This window comes from Tinamus guttatus, unplaced genomic scaffold, assembly GCF_059628265.1.
Source record: "Tinamus guttatus ecotype Peru unplaced genomic scaffold, ASM5962826v1 Tinamus_guttatus_pri_ptg000188l, whole genome shotgun sequence".
NCBI classification, from domain to species: Eukaryota; Metazoa; Chordata; class Aves; order Tinamiformes; family Tinamidae; genus Tinamus; species Tinamus guttatus.
Window position 1 is genome coordinate 1,190,978 of NW_028288722.1, and position 25,745 is coordinate 1,216,722.

The following is a 25,745-nucleotide window of genomic DNA, read 5'->3' on the forward strand; positions in this document are numbered from 1 at the left end:
GGTTACTCGGATACAGGTGAATGTCAGTCAGTTCTCCAAGAAAACCACCAGAATAAATCCCACCATGAGCCAGAGCTGTCCCCACGGAGCCATCTGCCCACCTGTCAAAGTGAATGTTCTGCCAGTTTTCAGCTATTTGTACCCTTCGCCTGCAGAGCCTCGTTTGCAGAGGCTGGATTTTCCTTTCACTGAAATTTTTGGAGGGGAAGAATTTTTTTTTCCCCTCACCAAAATGAAGGTAAAATAAAGGAGTATTAAGATTTGGTGTATTTTTTTAAACAAAAATATAACACAGGAACTTCCTCTTTAATGAACACTTCCTCTCTGCTTATTCTTCATTCCTGAAATATTTCAAGTAAGTTTTTCAGGTAAAAGATTATCACCCTTAGTTTAGACAAAGGGCCTCTACACCAGCTATTTTCTGATGTAGTTTCTTATTGCTTAAATGTAGTTCACTGATAATTTGTTATGCAACCATCTTGTTTGCTGATCTTGCTGCGATAGCCGGCAGCTTTGCCAGAAAGAGTCCCTGATGGTTAAGCTCTGGAGCAAGAATAGCATGTTTAGTCCTAATTTTAACCTTTTTTTAGTTGAAAACTTACTTCAGAAATTGCTGTAGAAGTCTTAAATTCACATTCTTTTTTCCCTTGTAAAGCAGCCGTAATCTTTCTTCCCTGTACCCTTGAAAAGGAATAGGGAAGGTCTCTAGCATCTAACATGCATTTTCTATACAAATAGCAATTGTGCAGTATCATCTCAATACTTGGAAAGTCCGAGTAGTTTTGTATTCACAGCAGAGGCATTGGGCCAAAATTTACCAAAAAAAGAGGGTATAGGGGCAAGCTTAATTAGAGCTACATATTGTCATGGAATAAGGATGTGTGCATGATTTTTTTTTGTTTGTTTCAGATGATGCACAGTAATTCGTGTTTTGATTCTTCTTCCATACTTGATGGGTAGTCCCAAATTACACTCACTGTTGTGTGACCAAAGCCTTCCTGGTCCTCTCCAAAGGCAGCTCTTTGTAGACTGCCGAACGCCTTTGGCTCACATCGATGAGAACATCTTGCTGTCAAGGAGAGCACCTGAAGTGCAGCAGTGGAGAGTTGCATTTAAGCCTGCTCAAACAGGCAGTTGCTGAAAGAAATTCTCCCTCCTTTCCTGCTCCCCCTCTGCCCCAGATTGGTTATTAACCTGTGAGCTAGTAAGGTTTTGCTCTGAGGTATATACGTGTTCTTTGTAAAAGTATAATGCTCTTAATTCATTGTAAAGAGACTAACCAACAGGAGTGAACAGGGGTATATGAGGGATGGGAAGATACTTGCTGATTTATGAGTTCAAAATTGTGTTTTTTAAATACAGCTGCTGTTCTGAACCCTCTCGTTCTCCCACAAATCAGCATTTTTTTTAACTGATCTGATGGGGGATAAGGTGGGTATGAAGAATGTTATGCCAAAATGATCAAGCTGGTGTAATGTGGTCTTGGCTCGTGTGACCATTCCTGTTTCTCTAGGCTTATGAATAATTCAGAAATTGCACATATTTGCAATGGCTAGGAAAGCACGATGAGCATTGGTCTGCACTGGGAGATCAGCAACCACACAGGGGCAGGTGTTGCAAGCATAAATGAAAAGTTCACATGTGGCATACAAAACGAGAGGAGGACTGATTTGATTGACAAAATGTCTCTTATGTTCCCTCAGGGTGCACTGGAAGGATGTGGAGCTACTTTTTACAAGGTTGCTGTTCATGCAGTTTCAATCAGAAAACGTTAGAAAGAAATACAACCTCCCAGCAGCCTGTTCCATGCAATTAAGCTATTAAGAAAACACTTGACATACTTAAATTTTCTGAATGGTAACTAGAGCCCTTATGTACACTTCACCAGACTGAAAGTGTTATTCAAAGCATTCAGCTACTGTGGAAATAATGGCACTGTGTAAGATCTCTTACAAGTTTTGTCTTGATTTTTTTCTTTTTACTGTACAAATTGATTTGAGTCATCTAATGGAAATACAATCCTTATCCTTTAAAACAGGAACCTGGGCCTTCGGGATAGGAAGAGTATGTTACCTAGTGAACACACTAATGTGATCAGAGAAGCTGGGTATCATTTATGCAAATAAATTATTCAGCTTCTCTGAACAGATTAGTATGACTTGCATTTTCCACCTAGGACTGAATAAATGCCTGATCTTCAATTGCCAACATTTTATTAACCGTGGCAAGGTTGGAAGAGTAAACCTAAATGGTGCTCTAAATGTTTTATTTTGAAAGGGTCCCATTATTGCTTATATTATAATTCAAAAAATAGTAAAAAAATAAAATTCCTACTCTTTTGGCTCTTCTCGGAATGTGAGTTGCAAGGTGAAGCGCCTGGAAGCGATGCTCTGATACAGGCTGAAATCAAGTTTACTGCTAATGTGCATTAGGAAAGTTACAGGTTTATATAATGAACCTGTTAATTTGAAGTTGCTTCACCATACTGTGTTTTCCTTGAAGTACAAGCTCTTGGTATATATGAGTACATAAATGTTCCAGGGGCTAGTGGGAAAGCTCAAGTACATTCTTTAGGAACAGAATTGCAGGCATGAATCCTTTTTGGTAGGTCTGTGCACGTGCTTCTCTTGGCTGAAAATGTGATGTCCTCCCGGGCTAACCAGCCCAGGACTGGTTAGAGTTTTGAGGACGTGCACACCTCTTTCTTTTAGTGTTGTGAAATTGGCTTCTCTACAGATTTTTAAATGCACCTGAGTAATTGGTGTAAAATTAAGAAGTGTCTTCACAACATCCTTCCCGGATATAAAAGTTAATCCTTGAGCAGTGGTCTCACAGAGGAAAAAGTATATGTAGCATTTACATTATACTGTTGTATCAGACTCTTGAGAACATACTGGATAATGCAGATGTTTTCTGTATGCCAAACTGGACTTGAGACAATTTCTGGTTTGAACCACAAAATCCTTTGGTTTTATTATTAGGAAACAAAAAGCACCTGACTGTTCTTAATCTTCTGCTCTCCTTTAATAAATGTGGTCTTGGTGACCCATGTTGCTCTGACCCAGGATCTGGTACTGATCAGGTAGGGTTGCAGCGTGTCCCATCTGGCCTCTCCAGTGCAAGGCAGACGGGGACCTCCTGAAACGAGCCCAGCGAGGGACCACAAAGATGACTAAGCACCTGGAGCAGCCTCTCCTGCCTGTGGAGAGGCCAAGAGAGCTGGGGCTCCTCGGTGTGGAGAAAGAGACCGGTTGGAATGTGGTTTAAAAATATGTATATATCTTATAGGGTGTCAAAAGGATGAGATCAAACTCTTCTCTGTGGCAGAGAAACTGATACCCAGGAAATTCATTCGAACCCCAAAATATCCTCACAGTGAGGGTGATAGATCATTGGAACAGGTTGCCTGGAGAGGCAGTGGAGGCTCCACTGTGGGAATGCTCAAAATCCTGCTGGACCCTGTCCTGGGCCACCAGATGGTCTCTGGAGGGTCCTTCCAACCCCTCAATGAGTTGGTGTTTCTGTGCTGTTAAACTTTTTTCCTGTGCCATTTTTATCCATGGTGAAGCAAGATCTGCCAGGATCCAATGGTCTCCAGCAGCTTTTTCCTGCCTGCTCTGCAGGGTGAAGGAGACCTGTGTTTACTGCATGTGAAAGTGGCAGCTCCATTTACTGCTTTATGGAAAGTTACAGGGCACAGGTTTAAATTGGATGCAATATTTTCAGTGCAGCTAAAGTTTGCTCTAATCACCTTTTCTGACAAGGCTGTGCTGAGAAGTGATGCTTTGCAGAAACACTTTGGCGATTGTATGTGACTTAAATAAAAACAGCCCACTTAAAGAACTAAATAAAATTGTCTACGTACAATTTTCAATAGTGTTTGTGTGTGCATGTCCTTAGGAAAGAAAGAATCCTTTGTTGCTGTTAATCTGTCTGAAACTTTCAAGTATTCTGTTGATCTAAGCATTAACCTTGCCAGTTTTTGGCACGTAATTATTTTGTTCTTTTCCAACCTGAACACATTCAGCTGGGTTTTCCCATTCAGTAGAACAGATGCTTTTTTAGGTGGGATTTTCTTGCTTTACAGTTCGGTTAAACAGTTTTGAACAGGTACAACTGTAATTTTCTGGTGTTCCCAGGTTAAATGGGAAGCATTTTAAGGAATGAGGAACTCATCAGTATGTGCAAGGAAGGAGGCTTGAAAGGGCTTATAAAGAGCGTTACTCAAATGAGGAAAGTTCTGTCATCCAAGTGTAAAAATACTTTGTGAAAAGTTATATGTGTTTTATAACATTGAAGGGAAGGAAGAGTAGATAATTAGTATAAGGTTCTCAAAGTGCTCTTAAATGGAGCAGCCTGAAAAACAGGAATACTTATCCTGCTTTTTCTGGCAGTCTTCCCCCCTGCCCCCTCCTGCATCCGCTCCTTTCCTAGCTTAGGGCAGCATTTAACCTCTGTCTTAATATAGTTGCAATAATGATTAATTTAGAAAGAACATTCTCACTCACTGGGGGAAAGAGCTGAGAAATTCATGAGTGCCTGACAAAGGTATCGCCTTCTGTCCAGAGAAACAAGGGCCTCGTCAAAGAAATAAATGAGAAACACAGCTTCTTACACCATAGTATTAATAGGACCCATCCTCCCTTTCTCTTGGAGCTGTGAAACTTTCTTCCAGTGTTACAGCACTTCTGCTTTGTCACTCTGGTGTGTGTGCATCTCTGAACCCAGAAATTAATTTAAACAAAACCAGTCGTGTGCAGAGCCACATTTTGAAAAATGGAGTCTGTAGTCACTGGTTGCAGTTACAACGTGTTACAGAAGAGCTTTTTGTGCTGGGGATAATCGTGCTGTGAAAAAATGTGTTAGAAAGATGCACGGGGCGGGGGGAAGCTGGCAGTGTTTTAGTGCATTGCACCACCATTGCCATAGTAACACTGCCACTTTTGAACACTTTCAGCAAATTATGTATTTGTCATCTTACAGAGGGAAAATTAAGAGACCTTGTCTTTCCTCTGCCATTGCTGCATATTCTCTGCAGCTGCTGCTTCTTTTCTTCCACACCGTCCTCCCTCTTCAGATATTGTTGCCATGACTGAGCTAAATAAAGAGCTATTATTATTTAAAAGGGCTAATGTGTGTTTTAGTGCTTTAAATAATTTCAAGTTGCATGTTGTGCTCTCAGATTTACTTTATTTTACTGGAGTTTTTTTTCTTCTATATGTCCAAATGCCTTGCAAATCCTCTTCCCCAAAGCTAATAAGGTTTTGGTACATACAGCAAAAAGGAGAGAGTGCAGGGTTTGAAAAGCAGGCGAGAAAATTATTTTATTACCCTTCTCCTGAGGAGGAACAGAATATTTGGGGGGAAGCCAAATTGAGTGAGGAGGTGGAGCTTTGCCAGCAGGAATAACTCCCGTTTTCCTGATCCCAGGCTTCTGATGAGGGTGTCTGATTCGTACCAATGTCTCTGTGTGTGTCACTTAGCAGATCCACTCGTTAATATGACCATCTTCTTTACCTAGATTCAGGGCTACAAGTTTCTTTGGCTTATTGCAAAACATTTAAATTGACTCATTTTATTGGAAAGCTTTGCAGTCTGTTGTCAAAATTGTAAACTGATAAAAGGTGCAGTGAAATCATTAGGGATACCCTGTGCACTGGTGGCTTGAGAGCTTGATTAACTTAAGAAACAAGCTTTGAAATGGTTTTATTGGCCCTTTGGGAGCTGTATGGGAAACCCTCTAGCCATCTTGATGGAGCACAAATAATTAGCGTGTGGGTTTTTCCTAACCAAAGACATTGTTTTCTCTTGTAGCATTCTAGAAATAGAGGGTCTTAAGATTTTGGTTTACTGTTAATACTGAAAAGAGGATGGTTGCTGTATGTAAATTCCTTTGCAGGGTGGGAGAGAAGAGGAGAAACGGGATGTTTTCCTGTATAGTTTTAAAAACTGCTTTGCTGTAGGAACAATGAGGGCTGTGTGAGGGGCACCTTAATAAATGGTTTGTCTGGAACATACTGTGATTTTCAGCCATGGCCAGGGCTTTCCGGAGAAGAGATGGAAGGCTCAGCTGTTTCTATGAAAAGGACGAGGAGTGTCATAATTTAAAATTTTGTTGTGTCAATGAAACACCCCCCCCACACACACAGAAGAATTAACTGTTCTTGTTTTCTTCTCTTTCTGTCTTTCCAGGCATATGAAAGAAGATTTCCTACGTGTCCGCTAATCCCTATGTTTGTAGCTAGTGACACTGTAAATGAATACAAGAGCGAGGATGAAGCTATCCATGTGATTGAAAGACGCTGCAAGCTGGATATAGATGCACCCCGGCTATTGAAAAAGGTAAGTAGGTTTAAAGGAGATGTCTTTTACTTTTTGAAATCATTTCACATGAATGTTAGACCTTAACAGAGCCTGTGACATCTTCCTCAGATTGCAGGAGTGGATTACGTCTACTTTGTCCAGAAGAATTCCCTGAACAGACGGGAGCGGACTTTGCATATTGAGGCCTACAACGAAACCTTCTCCAACAGAGTCATTATTAATGAACACTGCTGCTACACAGTGAGTAAGAGGCTCTTGGTGGTGCTGCAGATGGAATTAAGTCCGTGTTTAGATCTCCTCAAACAGAAGTTGGATTGTTCTTGGCTTTTGCTTTATGAGAAAAAATACCCAACACAACAGCGTGAGTGATAACTGTTGTTAGTGCTAAATCTAACACACTGGGTTGAAGAAAGGAAGCCAGTTTGACACCCTTGTTGTTGAGCACCTTATATCGCCGAAGATGGTGAAATAACTTGCTGCGTTTGACAGCTCTGTTTAGGCAGCTCTGTGGTCTGTAGTAGCAGGGCAGGCCTTGAAGCTGATGATACCTTGACAGAGCTGTTAAAGGGAAGCTGAACATGGCTTATTTGCCTTCTGTGCAATTCCAGACAAATATACAGTAAGTCAGCTATGTTTTAACCTAGTTCTTGCCATCGTGGTTTTCCTCAGACTTCATTTTCTGGTGGAGTGGAGTGTGGCAGGGTACTTCGTGCTGTGGGCATGCTTTTGCTTTATGGCTTATCAAACAGCCATAGGCTGGTACAATAGACATTTATGGAAGTAATATTTGGAGTGGATGTTGCAGGTCAAATCTTAGCTGGCAGTTGGAAGCCGATTATTTGCATTGTAGCAATCTTTTTAAGTCCAGGTAATAATTATTTTGTTGTGTGCAAAATTATGCTTTAAACATCAGTGGAAACCTGCTTGACACTAAGTGATTTTTTTTAAAAAAAAATTACTACACTTATTTCCAAGGCCCAATCCTCGATTAAAAATGTCTTTCTACCTGCGTGTTTTTTTTTTTCTGTGAAAGATCCCTTTAAACAGGGAAAATGTTATACAAAAAACAGTACATGTGTTAAATGCATTCAAAACGTAATGCCCGTACTGGATTCAGTTAAGTAATGATCAATGACTGGTAACATGGTTCAAGAAGAAATTGTTTTTTAAAATTCCTTTTTAGTTAAATGGGTTACTGTATAGTTGAATTTATGGTTGAAGGGAAGCATTCTTACAGACTGTTTTCATGGCTTGTACTTGCTTAGGTGGTACAGGCTCTTGTATGCCCCCATGCAATTGCACACTCAGATATTCAGCCTGCCAAGAGGTTTTTATATAACCAGGATTTGAGAGCCAGATCAGAACATCCTTGGACAATTCTTTTAGCTGAAGAGAGTTTAGAAAAACTTCTTTTCTTCAGAGTAGTAGTAGAGACTGAAACTGGTCATCATCTGTCAGCTAATTATGATAAAATATAAGAACTAGCTGGGATGCTCTAAGCATGAAAAGGTGAGAAAGTAGAAAAGGCTTCTTGAATAGCTGCAAAATTCAGCTTGTTCAGCTGCAAATCAAATGAAATGGTTTTGTTTCTTTCTGTAGTATTATAAGAGAATGAAGTAAAATACTTCTCTGTCTGCAAAATATTAAGGTACTTTGTAGGTCAACGAGGGAATGGTCTGTTGCAGTCTGCCTTTGCAAACATGTCTAGACTGCAGGGCTTGGAAATCTTGCACTGTATTTGCTGCTGTCTTATCAGCCCAGGCTGCAGGAGCCCAGAGTTCACTGGGAGCTATGCTACCTACTTCATGGATGGGCTGAGACCTGTCCTGAGACCTCTCAAGAATGTGCTGTAAATTGTACAAATTGTCAAAGAGTCTGTTAGCTCTTGCCTGGTGCAAACAGAAAAAGGTAGCAAAAGGAACAAAAGGAGGAACAAAAATCTGAGAAGCCATCACGGTGTTCCCTTTTTACTGTCCGTGTTTTGTAAAGGAAGCAAAAGATTGAAAATTCCATTTAGACACTTTTGATTTTGTGAATCTGAAAAACATGAGGTAACTGTTTAAAATACTGTGAGAAAATAAATACCAAAGGGGTAACTAAACTGTACGGCCTCCTGTTAACTAACAGGTTCATCCTGACAATGAAGACTGGACCTGTTTTGAACAGTCAGCAAGTCTGGACATAAAATCTTTCTTTGGTTTTGAAAGCACAGTGGAAAAGATTGCCATGAAGCAGTACACCAGCAATATTAAAAAGGTGAGCTGAAAGTCATGAAGGAGGTGTCTGGCTCTAACTTATAAAAAGATAGAGTAGCTAGAGTGAAGTAACAGGTTGCTGCCCTGAAAAAACTGGGCTGCCTGCCCTTTAGCCTAGGGCAAAGTGTGTGTCTGTATTTGGAAGTGGAATCTTTAGAAAGATTTGAACATTTAATGGATTTCCAACCCAGTTCTCTTTGTGTCTAAATGGGGTTTTTTATTAGCTAAAGTAAAATTTTGTTTTTTGAAGGGAAAAGAAATAATAGAATACTACCTGAAGCAGCTGGAGGAAGAAGGAATAACCTTTGTTCCTCGCTGGACTCCTCCTGTTGCATGCAGTTTGGAGAGCAGCACATCCCACACAAGAAGACCCGTTTCCCCTGCCATTAATATACCGGAATCTGCCACAAAGGAGGCCTTGAACAGCAAGGAGATCCTCAACACCTCGAGCAGCCCTGCAGAGCCTACAGCTGGAACGCCTGATGGTACCGCTGTCTGCGTGCTGTCTGTCGGACGGGGTTGTTTGGGCTGCAGGGACTCTTGGTGTTGTGCTTCTGATGTGCAGATGGGCCAGTTGTGACCACGCTAATCTTACGTTTATCTTCTTTTAGACAAGCTAGATGCAGACTACATCAAGCGGTATCTGGGTGACCTGACACCGATGCAAGAAAGCTGCCTCATTCGGCTTAGAAAGTGGCTGCAGGAGACGCACAAGGGCAAAGTAAGTTCTTGCTAGTCTCATGTGGCTCTTCACTGCAGAGTGTGTGAGATGCAAGGCAAGGTGGCTGAAACATCATGCCACACTTCATCGGGTCCTGGTTAAGTGCCTCTGGTCAAAAGAGAGAGGGGCTCCTGCAGAAGTGGAACAGCTAAATTAAACCTCCACACTGGCAGTAAAAAGAGTTTGTTGCAACTGTCCAGCTGGCTCGGCTGACTGAGGTGCTTAAATGATTAGCCTCCCAGAATGTCTCTGGTCCAGCACAGGGAAATGATGTCAGTTTTACAAGTCTGCCTGATTCTAGGATAACCTCCTTTTTACATTTTTGGCCAAGCATTCTTAAATTTATGTCCCTAAGTGTAGAATTGAAAGGAAGATAATATGACCCATCAGAGCACTGAAAGCTGGTATAGTCTTAGATTTTTCCATAGCTTGCACTTCACATGATATATCATGGCTTCCGGGCTTTCTTTTACTCAGCAATGAAATGCAATTTGTGCTTTGCCCCCAGATTCATATAAATTGGACTACTCTGCATACAATACATACGGATCATACAGCTGTAAATAATTAGGTTAAAGTTGTTTCTTAAATTGCATCCCTCAAATCAAGGTAGCCGTGATACCTGGTGGCACTTGTGATTTTATTGCAAGCAAAGAATGATTTGCTTGAGTAACTTGCAGTGTTTTATGCTGTCCCCTTGCACTGGCTCAGGACTATACCTTCTTTAGCTTCTGTTGTTTTCTCATTTGTCTTCATTACGAGCATTGAATATGATTTTTTTTTTTTAATAGATTCCAAAAGATGAGCACATTTTACGATTTTTGCGTGCCCGGGACTTCAACATTGATAAAGCCAGAGAGATTCTTTGCCAGTCACTAACGTGGCGTAAACAGCATCAGGTGGACTATATTCTGGACACCTGGAACCCTCCTCAAGTACTCCTGGATTACTACGCAGGAGGCTGGCATCACCATGACAAAGGTATGCTCTATACTGAGGATAGGAAAAACATATTTATGCTCTGAGTTAGAGGTGATAGTTGTTGTCCTTCTGCTCACTAGAGAAGGCCAGAAAGATTGGTGGAATTTCTCAGTTATTGTGTATTAAATGCTTTTAAGTTGGTATTTCCAGCTCCCTAGTTGGCTGAACCAGACTCCCATTTCCTAATCTTTATCTGCCTAATACCAGGCATGATACTGATCTCTGAAGAGCAGTGTTTTGCCAGTAGCATGAAAAGGCTATTAATTGCATTTCCTCGGTGCTCTAAGATGCTTAGAAGAAGGTTATGCAGATATGCAGAAGGTTATGATGAGTATTCTCTTTTAGTGATTAAAAGATGTTTGTAAATAAGTCTGTCTTTCTAATCAGCTTACTCCTGATGTTGGGTATATCTGCTTGATGGCATAAATGAATGCTTACTTGGCTTCAAAATCAATTAATGGTAAGTGTAGTGTTACAAAACATCAAGTAGAGCAGGTTTATTTAAGAAGGTAAAAGGCTTTGGCTGGTTTCACTCTGCAGGGTGAGCTGCGGCCACCCCTGCTCCCAACCCCCACAGATTCCTCAGCCTGCTTCATGGGGCACTCAGCTTCTTGCTGCCACGTGCACATGTTTGGAATTTGTTGCTTGAGGCAGGGTGGACTCTCTGGGAAAGGAAATGATCTCTTACTGTGAGTTATCTGTGTTCTCATTTAGTCTTTTCCCCACTAGGCACCATTGTTCCTGCTAGCTCTTCCTGTCACAAGAAGCGTTATGAAACAGCACAGGAAGCTGTCAGCAATAGTGGCCAAGAGCCAGGCAGGGCCAAGGAGAAGTTCAATCACTGCGAGGCTGAGAGGGCCTCAATGGACCTGCCTTGCTGCTTTGGGATTGACAAACCTCAAACTAAGAAGAGGGAAAATGAGAATACGCTTGTAGATGCTAGGAAAGAGCTGCATGTGCCCTTCCTTTCTGTCCTTTCCTTGTCCTGGCTTCCCAAAATCTTCCTCCATCAGTAGCATGCAACTGGTCCAACCAGCAAGGGGTAAAGGGGTAGAGAATGTTTCAGAAGGATGCTCAGTGTTTTCTCAGGAGTTCTCCGGTCTCCCTGCAAACTCTTCATTCTGCCCTTCGTTCTTTCTGTCTCTTGTAGCACACCCATAATGAAAGCCAGGTTTGTCAATAGCAGAAACAGTGGAGAACTTGAAGCTGAGGAATTTTCTGTAATTAAAAAATTGTACAGTGGGTAGGTTCTTTTACAAAGCCCTCTTTTCTTTTCTTCCTCCTTTTCTCCCACATATGCAAAATGTGCCAAAGCTGAATTCTTAGTAGCTTTTAGCTACTAAGCAAAGAAGACAACAGTTATAAAGTGTATTGTCTTGAATGAGCTATTAGTGCTAAGGAATTCTTTTTTCTTGTAATTAGTACAGTTTTCTGCGTGTCTAAGTGGCTTTTATTTTGGTAAGAGTGCTTTAGTCAAACTTTTTAACCCAGAAAGCTCTAATGAATTATAAAATATACAGAGGTAATGCAGCACTGCCAGTTTTTCCTTCATGCATCATTTGGTGGAGCAGGTTAATAAACTATTAGTTTGTTTCTGCATCTGTGTGCATCAGGGAGGGAGGGAGACCTGCCATGAAACAGCACTTTCCCTTTCAAAAGCTAAACAGGATCTTCCAAGATAAACCTGTGTTTTAATGTTAAGATAACGTTTTCTGTTAGACCACCTAGTAAAATAGAAGAGATTCAGTGAACTTGAACGGTGGTAGTGTTGCAGCTGAATAAGTAACTCAGTTACACTCTATAAAAAAATACTTGCAGAGTTAATCTTGACAGCTCATTTCCCCATGTCCGAAAGGACTTACTGATAATTTGGAACTTTTCTTTTTGCAGTTGTTGAAAGGAAATGAAGTTAAACGCAGACAACAGAACTTTGGTCAGATTGTTTTTTGTAGCAAACCTTTCTATTCTTGCCTTAGCCCATTTAGTTTTATAAGTTGATGATGATTAAGCTTGTGTACTAGAGTAGATGGAACAAAGCTCTAAAATGTATCATGGCTAGAGGATAGAAGGATAGCTTGAGGATAGAAGATGTTTCACAGAACCAGTTCCTTGAATATTACGAAGAGGCAAAAATGCACAATTTTGGTTCTCAAATTCAGCCAACGCAGCTGTTGTTTCTTAGGGCCTTTATCCTTGGCAGTATCGGGATGCCCTGGTGTGCAGCAAGATGACTGTGGAAAGACAAGTCTCTGAATGCAGAGGGCCTCTCCGAAGCTGATCTCTGCAACAGATCTGTCCTCACCAGGCTTAACCTGGATTAGCGGGGCTGTTTGCCAGCATTATATTTAATAGCATAGCTAAAAGGTGTGATTTCAGCAAATACTGAAGAAAGCAGGTCTCTGGATTAACACTTTTTTTTGCCATCAACTCTCAGAACTCAAATGCAGATTTCCAAAGAGGTTGTAGGCTGTCTGGAGCAATGTCATGGCATGGACCACACAAGGGTTGCCTCCTTCGGTGCAAGTCACTAGTTCGACTAATGGACAAGGTTTCCTGCATCTTAGCAATGCTGAAAACTAATTGTAGTCTTGTGTCTTTGATTGTGTGTGCCAAGATCTATAAAAAGTTCTTGCTGAAGTCCTTTGGGCTGCCCTTTTAGGTAGGGGAAGTGTTTTTTTGCATCAAGTTGTCTCCATTAAGCTTTGCACTTTAGCTATAGGTGACTTTTTGATGTAGCCAGACAGGGTGAATTTTACTTCACCATCTGCTCCAGGAGCTCCAAGCCATACCTCAAGATTTGAATGAGCTGTGACTTGTTTCCATTTGGATTTTTACATAAAACTAGTTCACTCAGTTTATCTGATATTGCAAAAATAAGTAATTTGCACTAAGGCTTGTGCTGTTATATTTGTTCTTGTTACTCAGATGGTCGCCCACTGTATGTGCTGAGACTGGGACAGATGGATACCAAAGGTTTAGTGCGAGCTCTTGGGGAAGAGGCCTTGCTTCGATACGTAAGTATTTTTGGAGCCAGCGAGTTCCTAACAATGTGATATTTTCATTTAGAAATCCCCTACTCTGCCAGAACGTTCATCACACTGGGTATTTTGATGTACTCTCGGCCCGTCTGTTTTTGGTTTGAGCAGTTCTCAGAGCTCCTGGTCTTCTGCATTCCTTCCAACTGCAGGCGACGGCGGAAAGGCGTCGTTCTTGGCAGCTCCTGTAGTTATTGCTTAGCATTTTCACACATTCTTCTGCAGTTGTGCAGTACTTCAAAGTTAAGTCTCTGCTTTTGTGCAGGAGAGAAAACGCCATGCTAAGTTGTTTCTCAAGTCCGTATTTCAAGGAGAATAGTTTATTTTTAAGGAAAAGTACTTGCCTCTAATGTTAGCTGCTTTAAAGGCATCGCCCAGACAGACTGTGATGTGGATCTGCTCCTTTTCCAAGCAGAAAGCTGGCAGAAGCCCAAGTTCTGAAGAATTTTTTGACTCTTAAGTACTGATGTGGCCAAAGTAGCCATTAGAAGCAGAGGCTGAATTGTACACTTTCACCAGTGGCATGTTCCAGGCACATACTAAATTTGACTCGCTTGCACTAGTTGTGTTTCAAGGTTGCTTGCTCGGACTTGAAAAATAACTTTAGTTTCTGAGTAAGTTGAAAATCAAAGCTTAAAGAGAGGCAGGTGTAGAGAGTAGTGATGTAGAAGTTCAGAGAGGCAGACTTGCTTGTAGCACTCTGGGGTCTCAGCTTTTTAGAGGATATTATTTATATGCTTTTTTTATAGAAAGGCATGCTTATTTTACAACAAGCTGAACCAATGGGATAAATATAGTAATTTCTAGGTTATCTTTTGGAAGAGGTTGGTGTGAATGCACTAGATAGAACTCCCTGCTGCATTATTCCAGTAATGCGCAGGACCTTAGTATTTTTTGATCTTTGTAATGCTTCTAGAAATCATGAATCCTAAATCCCTTATGTATTTTTTCCACTCAAGTTAGTGTATGGTGGCCAGAACTTGTAGTTTTTACTAAGCTTCAGTTACCAACATGCTTTTCTTTATCTCACCTGCTCAGTTTTGGCCTTCTCTAAAAGTGTGTTTTCTTGTACAGGTTCTTTCTATAAATGAAGAAGGACTAAGGCGATGTGAGGAGAACACGAAAGTATTTGGCAGGCCAATAAGGTAAAATAAAATAATGGGCAGAAGAGGAAGGAGAAGGAAATATCAGGCAGTGTGACATTGCTGAGCTCAATTTATTAAGTGACTCGAGCAGAGGGGCTGTGTCTCTTGCATGCAGACATTTATACAGTTGTACTTAACTGAGAGCCACCTCAGTTCCCACTTCAGTGAGTCAGTGCAGCTGAGTCCTGGGGGAAATGCACGTGTGTTTTATGCTCACAGTGATTCCACCTGGGGTACTCTGCTTCTGTGCAGTGTCGGATGTCTGCAAACCAATGCACCCCTCTTTCCTTTCCCTGTTTCTAGGGGGTTTTATAGCCAGGAGTGAAAGGAAGTGGAATGAATGGAAGGCTTGGCCCTGTTGTGAAACTACATTTCTTGGGCTCTATTCAGTTACTGACTCCTTCCCTTGATCTGTAAAGGGATGCATGTGTGTCAGTACTCAGTGGTAAACCAAACCCAAAAGATGGGGGTGTGTGTGTCAGAACTAAAGCTGCCTACTGGACTTTGGCTTGCAGAAGTGGTGCTCTGAGCTTTAAAATACCTACATTTTAAATGTTTAAACAAAGAAATGTTTGCTGCTTTGTAGAATCCTAGGATGTCATTTCATGTTGGTAGATATACAGCACAGCTGTAAATATTGAATCCATGCCTGGAGCAAGACCTGAGCTTAGAAAGTAGCTAAAGCAGATGCTGGAGCTCAGTATTTAGTATTAAGAGTCCATCTCTTATATAAAAAGCATCTTTCAGGGAGATCTGACAACAGCATTAGCTCTGAAGTGCAGTGGCACTTTAAAAAGGCACACGCTTGGTACAGGAAATCTGCACCTTGAATGTTAAATTGTTTCTTAGCGGTGTGGCCACTTGATTGATTTCTCAGGAAAAGTAATGATTTAGTGTTTGGGCAGGGTGATGATGACAGCTGGTGTTGGCTGGAGTCCTGAGTCTGAAATGTCCGTGGGGAGATGGGAATGATGTGCAGAGCGCTCCGTGTCTGTGCTCTGCAAGCCTGCCTGGCACGCTGCTAGGCATTCCTGCTCCAAGGAGCTTGAATTCCAGTGTGCAGAGCTGTCGCAAAACCAGGAGATGTGATGGAAGGAAGCACCACACACACAGCAGTGGAGTCCACGGATTTCAGGACACTGGGCATTTGAGTAAAAAGAAGAGTTACGATGCTGCTGATTTGTCTTTCTACTTTTCTGTTTTTTTTAATGTTGTCATTTTGTTTTACTGTCTCTCTCTCATTCAGTTCTTGGACCTGTCTAGTAGATCTAGAAGGTTTGAACATGAGGCATTTATGGAGACCTGGTGTCAAAGCTTTGCTAAGAATCATTGAGGTGGTTGAAGCTAATTACCCTGAGACTCTGGGCCGTCTTCTTATCCTGAGAGCACCCCGAGTATTCCCAGTTCTTTGGACGCTGGTACGTCTGCAATTCCAGATTTTCCACAGTGCCCTCAATACAATGCTACACACTTGCAGTTTGTATAAGCACTTTGAAAGTCAGGCTTTAGAAACAGATACAAGCAGGACATGTTAGCACTTGAGCTTGTCACTTGATTCCTGATTCCTGGAGTGGTTGTGGAAGTGCCACCAGAGAACTTAACTCATATAGTCATATATATCTTCTCTGTAATGTGGACTTTGCACAGCAGTGGTGGTAACGCTTAGTGTGATTAAACTGATTCCATCTGAATTTACCCAAGAAAAATCTGGTGACCTGACCTATTCTCTCTTCCATTGTTTATAGGTTAGTCCTTTCATTGATGACAATACCAGAAAGAAATTTCTTATTTATGCTGGAAATGACTACCAGGGCCCTGGGGGTCTGCTGGATTACATTGATAAAGAAATTATTCCTGATTTCCTTGGTGGAGAGTGCATGGTATGTGTGTGTTCTTTCGTTTTTTTCTCCTCACACCTTTCAATAAGCACAGAATAATTGCCAGTATAATTTGGAGGATAGTTTTCAGTCTGCTATAAGCAATTTGGGGGGACTAAGATGTAGTGCTCTTAAGTCTTATCCTGGATCCACAAAGAGAGAAATACAATATTTCTTCACAAGTCTCAAATAACTGACAAAATACCTGGGAGTAGTTAAAATACAGAGTCTTCACTGTTCTCTCAGTGAACTGATAGAACTGTCCATGCAAGTTCAGGCAGACGTGCTGGGACAACACTGTGCAAGGAGAGGATGGCACCCCTGGATGCGTCACGATGATCATACAGCTGCAAGATCCCTGTCAAGCTTTGCATGCAGTGTTTGCTTGTTTCTGACAGTCTTGAGGCGCAGGGAGGGTTTAGAGGGACACACTGGAGAATGTAAACTGCTTGCTGGAACCGGAAATACTAAATACAGATATGGTATGAGTTATGTTTTAATTTTTTTCTTAAAGAATCTTGAGTACTCTATAAAATCTTGTGACTTGTAAGGTCTTTGTCCGTTAATGCTTGGTTTTTGTCATTGCTGGTCAGAATTTCAGAGGGAAGTTGCTGAAAAGGAGCTTCAGAACCACAAAGGATTATTGTAAACCAGTGCATTATCACAGTTTCCTAGCTTGGCATTTGCTATATGAAAGAGAAGTTCAGGTCCATCATCTTTGTCAGTCCTGCCTCTACTTTGTCATTGCTGGAAATGTCAAAGTCCTTTCAATATAGGCAAGTAGCACCACTATGAAATGCTCTTCTCCTGAGGACTTTTGAGCAGTTAACTGCTGTTAAATTTTTGAAATATTCTAGGCACCAAATATTGCGAATCAATTGCTTAATTAAGAGGCTATGAGCAGCAGCTTTTGAAATATATTAGTGTGTTTTCACAGTGTCACAGAAGGGTTGAGGCTGGAAAGGACCATTAAAGATCATCTAGTCCAACTAGACTGCTCAGGTGGGGTCACCTACAACAATATTTCAAGGGCCCTGTTTAAGCAGATTTTGAGCATCTCCAATGATGGAGACTCCACAACTTCTCTTGGTGACCTGTTTCAGTCATCAGTCACTACCACAGTAAAAAAATACAAAAAAATCCTTATGTTCAGAGGGTATTGCTTGTGTTTCAGCTGGTTTACATATGTGTAGTAGTCTTAATTGTCAAGAAAACAAGATTATATTGAGGCATGTGGTTTCCATATGCTTGGGCCCGTTTGCGGGTAAGTCATGCTGACTACCACGCTTCAGTGACCAGTTTCACTGGCACCTGATTAGAAGAGCCTGTGTAACCCAAGAGAACTCACTGGTGCCATAAGGAGCTCAAGGAAGTACATGGCACATCTGCCGGCAGGGCAGCACAGGTGTCCTGTGTCTGCTGTGCAGGTGTCCTAGGATCCCTGTCGACCACAACGTGCTGAAAGTTTGTTTTACTGCAGGGTATCAGTCCTTTGTCTCAAGACTTGAGCAGTTGCTCTTGCCTCCATCACAAAAACACTCATTTCCCTCATTCCTTTTTTAAAACTCAGCTGTGTTAAAACATGGTAATTTCAGGCTTGCTTGCTTTTTAAGTCCCTGTTACATTTTGTAGATTAATTTCTGTGTCTTTCATGAAAATTCATCCAGTTCTGTTTCATCAAAATGCAGTCTCAAATTATAATGTAGTGCTTCTGTGTTAGCATTTTGGAGCAAAGCATGTGTTTATATTCTGTGGGCTGCTTTTTACAGCAGCAGTAGCTTTCAGTGGAGAGAGTCTGTACTATCTAATTTGAAACTTGAGAAACTGGCAAAATCCACTGCTTAAGTAAGCAAAAGTGAATGTTACCAGCAAGCAAATTGCTGCAATGCTTCCTGCCAGTCACAGGCAGTAACAGAGTCTTTTCTTTTTCTTTTTTTAATTCTTTGCTTCTGGATATTTGACCAAAAATGACTTCTCAGATGCCCTTTCAACCTTCTCTTGTAATTCGGTTATCTAATGTTTCTGCTGCCCCAAACAATTCTGGGTAGACTGTTTCTGAGTAGCTTCTTTTTAAAAAGAAAATAACTTAGAGAATTTGTGTCATCAGTTCCGGCACGTGGCTACCATGAGTGCTTTAGCTTGAACAACTGCTGCCTTCCTCACTGCAGAATCCTTTTGTCTACTTGGCAGCTGTTGCTGGACCTCTTCCCTGCATCTTTACTCCTTGCATTAGCAGCCCCAATCCTATAATTTCTTTGTAGGCTTTATTTTTTAAATAAATGCTGTTCTCTTCAACATTCTTAAGTGTAATATCTTTCCTCAGTACAGGGCAGCATGACTGTAGCATTTGCTGTTGTTGTGTGTGTATTAAATTTATTAATCTTGGCGCCTGGTTCTGCAGACTCCCCAAAACAGATCATAGCAGCTGTTTTATTGGAATATGTAAAACAAATACACCTCTTCATATGATATACAAGCCATAAAATTATTTTCGAGTTGTCCGCAGCTCATTTTTCAGAACACTGGCTGCATGTGAGTTTACATTTCTGAGACTAGTAGGCAGAGATTATAATAGTGTGAGAATCTATGGAAGGAGTAATACTTAACTAATGGCTCTGCTTATGATTCTAGTGTGAAGTTCCAGAGGGTGGGCTGGTTCCCAAATCCCTCTACCGGACAGCAGAGGAGTTGGAAAATGAAGACATAAAGCTCTGGACTGAAACGATATACCAGTCTGCAAGCGTCTTCAAAGGAGCTCCACATGAGGTATGGTTGCAATCAGCCCTTCTTTTCTTTCATCTGAATTCAGTGCCCTGGAGTCTGGCTTTTGCCAGAGCCTGGTAGTTAAGTCCATGTAATAAGGAAGCAGGGATTCAAGGCTTCCTAAACAGATATTTTATTTAAATTAAGATCTGTCTCTTTCCCTGTGAATGTTTGGTCTAACTTCAGGGGTAGACAGGGCTGCTCTTTCTCATGGTGTGACTCAAAATGCTTCCTCAGGCCTCGTCTAGCTTAAGAATTAGCTGGAGCTGCTCCTGCAGAGGTGTTTTTAAGCATGTATTGGTAGGTACGTTAAATCACGATCACAGTTTTGGAACTCTGTGGTCCAAAATGAGACATTCATAATCCGAATGCAAGTTCAGGGCCGTGCACCACTTGGTAGATGCTGGTCTGACAAACCGGGGTCTCCCTGTGCTGCAGCAGAAGCTAAGCTCCATAGGTCTTGGATCAGGGCCTGTTAGGTAAATGTGTGTGGGGATGATGGGGAATTTGTTCAGCTGTTAACACAAAACCTGAACAGAGGGCTAGTTGTCTGAATAATACTTACTGCCTCATTTTTGTAATCTCATCTTAATCTTAAAGTTTCTTAAGAGGTTTTCTTAAGAGTTCTCCCTTAAGAGAGTTACTGGTACATAATAATGGTTTAGCAGCTGAAGTTGTGACCATTTCTGGTATCATCTTGTTGCCATTTAGAGAATGTCAGTGTTTAGAATGACACTGCTTTGAATAGAATGGCTGACAGAGACAAATGATATTCTGAGAAATTAGCTGGGAGCTTTGGAAGGTCATGTGTTAAATAAGGACACTCCATAGAGAAGCTGCATCTAGGATGCCTTTTATTAGTCTAAGTTCAGCCACAAAGCTCTTTTCTTCTGTTCTCTTTTTCTCCTCAGAGCTTCTGCCTTTACTAAGCAAATTGCTGTTTTCTGATCTGACTTTTCCCTCGTCCCAGGTTCTCATTCAGATTGTGGATGCCTCGTCCGTGATCACATGGGATTTTGATGTGTGTAAAGGTGACATCGTTTTTAACATCTTCCATTCCGAGAGAGCCCCACAGCCTCCTAAAAAGGACTCTCTGGGAGCTCACAGTATCACGTCTCCCGGTGGGAACAACGTCCAGCTAATAGACAAACTCTGGCAGCTGGGACGTGACTACAGTATGGTGGAATCTGCCCTTATCTGCAAAGAAGGGGAGAGTGTGCAGGTGAGATCACTTAATCCCTGTGCAGGAGCAGATGGAGGTTTGTTTCAAAACTAGATGTTCTAATTCATCAATGTTATTGATGACTTGTGATGATGATTCAGCTCTGGGCGCTCTGCTTCCCTTCGGCCGACATTCCAGCTTCTGTTGCAGGCAGAAGGCTGCAAAGAAGGGGGGGTAATATTGCATGGGATCTGCTGTGAAGGGAAGAGTGTTTTAGTCCAAGAGTGACTGAGACTGATCAACAAGAATGTAGAAGCCCCCTAGAATGGAGTGCACATCCAGAAAGTAGGAAGACACATGCTTCATGCTGCAATTCTGACTGTACTTTCTTAAGAAACCAGGCTGTGTTTAAAGAACACCATAATGCCTTACATGAGTAATGAGAAGTGTGGGAATTAAGATTAACTTCCGTGTGTTTATCTCCCTACTGAGCAAACTAGGCAGGTCCTATGACCAGAGTCCCTAAAGTTTTTATGGCGGTTGCAACCTCTCCATTACTGAGCGAATTTGACATTTATGTGCAGCACATTTGTTATCACACATTGCAGCTGCTGTTCCTTTTCACCTGAAAACCTTTGAGAAAGGGCTCCTTGAGTTACTTAACTGGAGATATGAAACTTTGGAAACATGGGCAGTGACCTGTTGAACTCTGCCTTCTCTGTCTGTGAGGTGGGAACCTTCACTGCTTTATTCATGTTCCTGTTAATGAAAATAAAGGGAAAAAGTGGATATTGTTTTAAGCACTGGCTTTGTTGTTTTAGTGTACTTAAATTCTCACCTCTTGACAATATGTAAAGCAGAAGGAAGCTCTGGTTTTCTGGCATAATTTTTATAAGGATGTTGCCTGAGGAGAGTCCAGGTGACCAGCCAGTTGGCTGAAGAGCTGGAATATTGACATTGGCAAAAAAAAAAAAAAAAAAAAAAAAAGACATACAGGCAGTTTATTTCCTGCACTTGCAAAAAGTATTACAAAGCTGACAAACTTTGGCTGTGGTAAGCTAATTTTCAGTTTTTGCTGTGGCTGTTTCCAGGGATCACATGTGACCAGATGGCCTGGCTTCTATATCCTCCAGTGGAAGTTTCACAACATGCCTGCCTGTGCTACAACCAACCTGCCTCGTGTGGATGATGTACTAGCATCTCTACAGGTCTCCTCTCATAAATGCAAAGTGATGTACTACACAGAAGTGATAGGATCAGAAGATTTCAGGTACGTCTGGCCAAGGTCGATGGAGGTCAGCCAGTGTCAAACCCTTCTGATGCGATTCTTGCTGTCCTTATAGAAGCAAATCAGTGCCAAAGCCACTTAAAAGAACTACACATAATTCGTGAGGTCTCATTTTCTGATGGAGTATTGCTAGATTTATAAACGCAAGCTGGATAACCTCAAAAAAATACAACTGGTATTAGCATTGAAGACGATTAGTGTCAAAAATGGATTGTTTCATTCTAATCGTTACTGAATACTTTGTGCAAGTCGTTGGGTTTGGCAGGCTGTCATGCAGATACTGATGCAACACGAAATAAAGAATTGAGTCAGTAGAGTTGCCTGCCAGTGCTAAACTTGGCTGAAGCTACATCCCAGGCTCTCAGAAAGCATCTGGTTTTTGTAAGGAGGCATTCTGGTGTCCACGTTATCTTACGTGATGACACAAGAAAGCTTTTGAGCATCTGCCCCAAAGCCATCATTACCTGCTTTATTCTATGTGCAAACAGGTTATAGATATGTAGCAGAAATCCAAATCTTTGTGTGTTCTGACGCTTAAAATTTTTGCTTTTATTGCAGAGGATCTATGACCAGCCTTGAATCGAGCCACAGTGGATTCTCCCAGCTCAGTGCTGCCACAACCTCTTCCAGCCAGTCCCATTCCAGCTCCATGATTTCCAGGTAGTGCCACAACAGTTGAAAAGCAAATGGATGAGATGGCTGGACCCTCACCTCTGGCAGCTGACTGCAATACAGCATATTCCAGTGGCAATTGAAAAAAAAAAAAAAAAAAAAAAAAAGGGAAAAAGAAAAAAAAAATGGAAAAAGGAAAAAACCCACAAACACATAAAAACAAAAGCTTTTTATAGTTAGTAAACGTAGCTGTTTGAATTTTAAATTTAGTGGTTTTGGTCCTTGTTAGATCCAACAGCTTGTCTCCTAACTTTAACCCTTTATCCTAACGTAGCCATAGATATTTTTGCAAGTGTGCTTGCACAAATCCTAACTTTGAACACAAGGGCTCTCGTGGAAGGAAAAATGATCAGTGCATCAGTTAAGAATAATTTTTTAAATTGTGTAAATGTTAAAAAGCAAAAAAGAGAAACCCTACCAAAAATGTTCCGTAGTGCATTAGAAATCAACTGCAAGTCTCCTGTCAGGACATTCCTTGCCACCTTATGAAATCCCCCGTGATCTTCCAGTGCTGCAAACTGTCCTCTCCTCATTGCCACTAAGTGATGTCCGAGACAAAGAAAAGCAGTTGCTGGATACTTGATTTTTGAGTCCATTTTTTTCAAGGCCTCCCCACCAAGCTGTGGACAGGCTGTTAACACTAATACCTTTTGTATGCACATTGCTGGGGAATTTCAGCTCTGGGTATTGATGGGTTAAAGCAATTCACATTCTTTCCTTGGATTTGCACTTGAAAAACTGTGGAGAGAGAGGCAGAGAGCAGGCTCTCCCTCGCTGTGTCACAGTGGACTGGTCCAGACTTGGTCTGGGCATTTGTTCCCTGTTTTGTGCTGGAGCTTCACTCCACTTTCCTAGCACACTCCATGTGGATTCATTTTAGCGAGGCTCTGCTCGTAGCAGGAATATCAGCAGAGTCTGAACATGCTGTTTAGATCAGCCCGAAGGAAGTGGTGTGGCTTAAATCCTTCCTGCGCACTTCTCGGTCCCTGTCACCTCCTCTCCTATCCAGAAAAAAAGCAGAGCTTTACGTGGACAGGGAGCATGGGGATCTTCACAAGTGATACAGTAAAAGAAATCTCAGCAGTGCCTACTCTACCATTTTCACTGTTGCTACTGCCAGTAGTGAATTGCCATTGTGGATTTCTGTCCCTACCCTACCCAGGCCCGAGCACTCCTACTTGAACTCTTTTTGTAAAGCTAGTTCAGGTATCTTCCACTCTGGGCCGCCTCTCCCAGGCGCAGCAACGAGTTCCTAAATCTCCAAGGCGTGAAAGACCTAAGTGTTGAGCAAAGGTGTTGAGCAGCATGCAACCACGGATAGTCGTCTTGCAGTGGAGCTGTGAAGATTCCTGGGCCGAGCACAGCAGGAGTTGCCTAAGTTAGATCCCACTGGTCTGTCCTTACCCCTCTGAAGAGGAAAACTCTTCCTCTAGGCAAAAGGAGCTGCTGTTGCTGCTGCAGACCTTACTGCAAGGCTGGGTCTGGTCTTTGGAGCCTTGCAGTAGTCTTGCAGTGGAGCTTGCTGAGGTCTTGTGCTTTCAGAGCAGAGCTCAAGGCACTGGGAGCTCTGCCTGAGGAAAGCTGGTTCTGAACGCAGCGTAAAGATGAACTGCAAAGCTTCTGAGAGGCAGGTTACTGACCTCTTAACTGAAACCACCTCTCCTGTAGACCAGATCTGGCTGTGAAACAGGGCAGATAAAGCTGAGAAAGCTTCATTTTAGCACCAGATTTAGTAACAGCGTGAGAAGCAAGACTCCTCCAACTTCCCAGGCTGGTCACTTGTCTCTCTCTTAGCCTTGAAAACGTGGAGATGGAGGTTGCACTGGTGTCTTGCCTGCGCAAACCCGCTCTGGGGGGAGCCAGACCAGGGCTCGGGTGCCAGGCAGCTCCCCCAGGCTCTGCCGCGGGTCCCGCCGGGCAGCAGCGTGCGGGAGAGGAGGCTCCTGGCGCGGGAGGGCTGGAGAGACGGCGGGATTGACCCTAGCGTCGCCTCCAGACACCACGTCCATTCCCTCCGGGGTCTGCCTTGAGGACGCTCCCCCCTTTCGTTCGTTTGCTCGTCCCTTTCTCCCTCTCGAATGGCAATTTTGCCGACAACTCTAAGGAAGCTGCTTCATTTGGCGCCACACATCTGTCCAGAGGTGTCTGCCTTTGTAGCCCTTTTGAGTTGCAGCCACTTTTCCAAGTCTGCAGATCAGTTTTGTTGCTCACTTGAGCTGGCTCAAAAGTGGCACTTTGGGTTTTTCCTCCTGCAAAGCCAACACATCTCTCAGAGCTCAAAGCACATGACAGCACAAACAGCTGAGGAGATAAAATTCCTGAAAAACAAGAGTTAATTCTCCTCTAAGTGCTGTGCAATATGACTTCGTCATTGCAGTCTGACTAATTTCCCATAGCCTATTTTTTTTCCTGTATGATATTATTGCTATCCTTAATTCTCTCTGCTGATGACCATTCTGTTGGCTCTTTCCCCCCGTTATCAGTGTCCTTCCCCGTCTGTATTCATGAATTGCATATCAAATTCTGTAAATGTTTTGTATACATAATACCTCATTCTTGGTAATAAAATACAAATAGTCTTTAAAAGATTTTTTTTATTGTTATCAATAATAAATGTGAACTGTTTCGAAAAAAAGGAAAAGGGTTGAACTCGTTTATTTCATTCACGGGGATGCAAAGCTGGGAGCTTCCAGGTCCGTGGCCGTGGGGAAAGCGGAGCTGCGGGAGCTGCACAAATGGGAGGCTGTTTGGCACAGCCGTTTGGGCAAAACGGCCGTCGTTTTGGGGAACAGGAGCGTGTAGGAGGGGTGAGGAAAGGCAGCTTTCAACAGGAACAACTTCCCCTGGGAGTGGGTAACAAAATCCCATCTTCCTCACGCTGCCTCCACACACAGGTGTTGGTTTTTGTTCCTCTGGGGTATACACAGCTAAAGGTTGTGCTGAAAAATACAGTGGTGGCCCTAAAAAGAAAGCGGTTCTGGTTTTGGCACGGACATCCTCAGAGCTGTTTCCTTGCTTCCACCTGCTTATTTCTTTTCCCCCAGTGCTCCTGCCACGGAGAGGGGCAGACGAGCCCTGTCCCTGTGCAGGACGTGCCCCGTCCTGGCGCTCGTTCGGCTTCCAGAGCAGTGAAACAGCCTGGCAGCTCCCTGCTCCCGACGCTGCCCTGCGCGCAGGGCTGAGCCAGGCGCATTTGCAGGATTGAGATTTTTGGTTATTTTTGGCCCATGGAGCTTTAGCTATTTTTAAGCGGGAGGCAATAACCATCAGCCTGTGGATTTTATAAGCACGGCAGCTGGAGCAGGGGCTGGAGCCATTTACAGTCAGGCTCTGCTTTTGTCCGAGCTAGTTGCGAAGTTTCTAAAATCAGGAACCTTTAGCTGCAGCCACTGCAGGCTCTCGGCGGGCCCAGGTAGCTGCTTGACCTACTTAAACTTTTAACGTGGCCAAGGTTTTTATGCCAGTGTGTAACTATACGGGCCCAGATTGCTCTGGACACTGCAGAACACAACAGCCCTTGGG

At 42.4% G+C, this 25,745-nt stretch overlaps 1 protein-coding gene across 1 annotated transcript in view; it reads left to right on the top strand.

Annotated features, from left to right (window-relative positions):
• Positions 1 to 22,251, top strand: part of SEC14L1 (SEC14 like lipid binding 1) — a 38,115-nt gene extending 15,864 nt beyond the window's left edge. The window contains exons 3-16 of the mRNA XM_088523428.1: positions 6,193 to 6,342; positions 6,433 to 6,564; positions 8,452 to 8,580; positions 8,830 to 9,064; positions 9,191 to 9,300; positions 10,092 to 10,281; positions 13,207 to 13,295; positions 14,391 to 14,461; positions 15,708 to 15,879; positions 16,207 to 16,341; positions 18,970 to 19,104; positions 20,072 to 20,323; positions 21,355 to 21,533; positions 22,110 to 22,251. Coding sequence (XP_088379554.1) covers positions 6,193 to 6,342; positions 6,433 to 6,564; positions 8,452 to 8,580; positions 8,830 to 9,064; positions 9,191 to 9,300; positions 10,092 to 10,281; positions 13,207 to 13,295; positions 14,391 to 14,461; positions 15,708 to 15,879; positions 16,207 to 16,341; positions 18,970 to 19,104; positions 20,072 to 20,323; positions 21,355 to 21,533; positions 22,110 to 22,215 — 2,085 coding nt within the window. The 3' untranslated portion in view covers positions 22,216 to 22,251. The remainder of the gene's footprint in view (positions 1 to 6,192; positions 6,343 to 6,432; positions 6,565 to 8,451; positions 8,581 to 8,829; positions 9,065 to 9,190; positions 9,301 to 10,091; positions 10,282 to 13,206; positions 13,296 to 14,390; positions 14,462 to 15,707; positions 15,880 to 16,206; positions 16,342 to 18,969; positions 19,105 to 20,071; positions 20,324 to 21,354; positions 21,534 to 22,109) is intronic.
• The last annotated feature ends 3,494 nt before the right edge of the window (positions 22,252 to 25,745 follow it).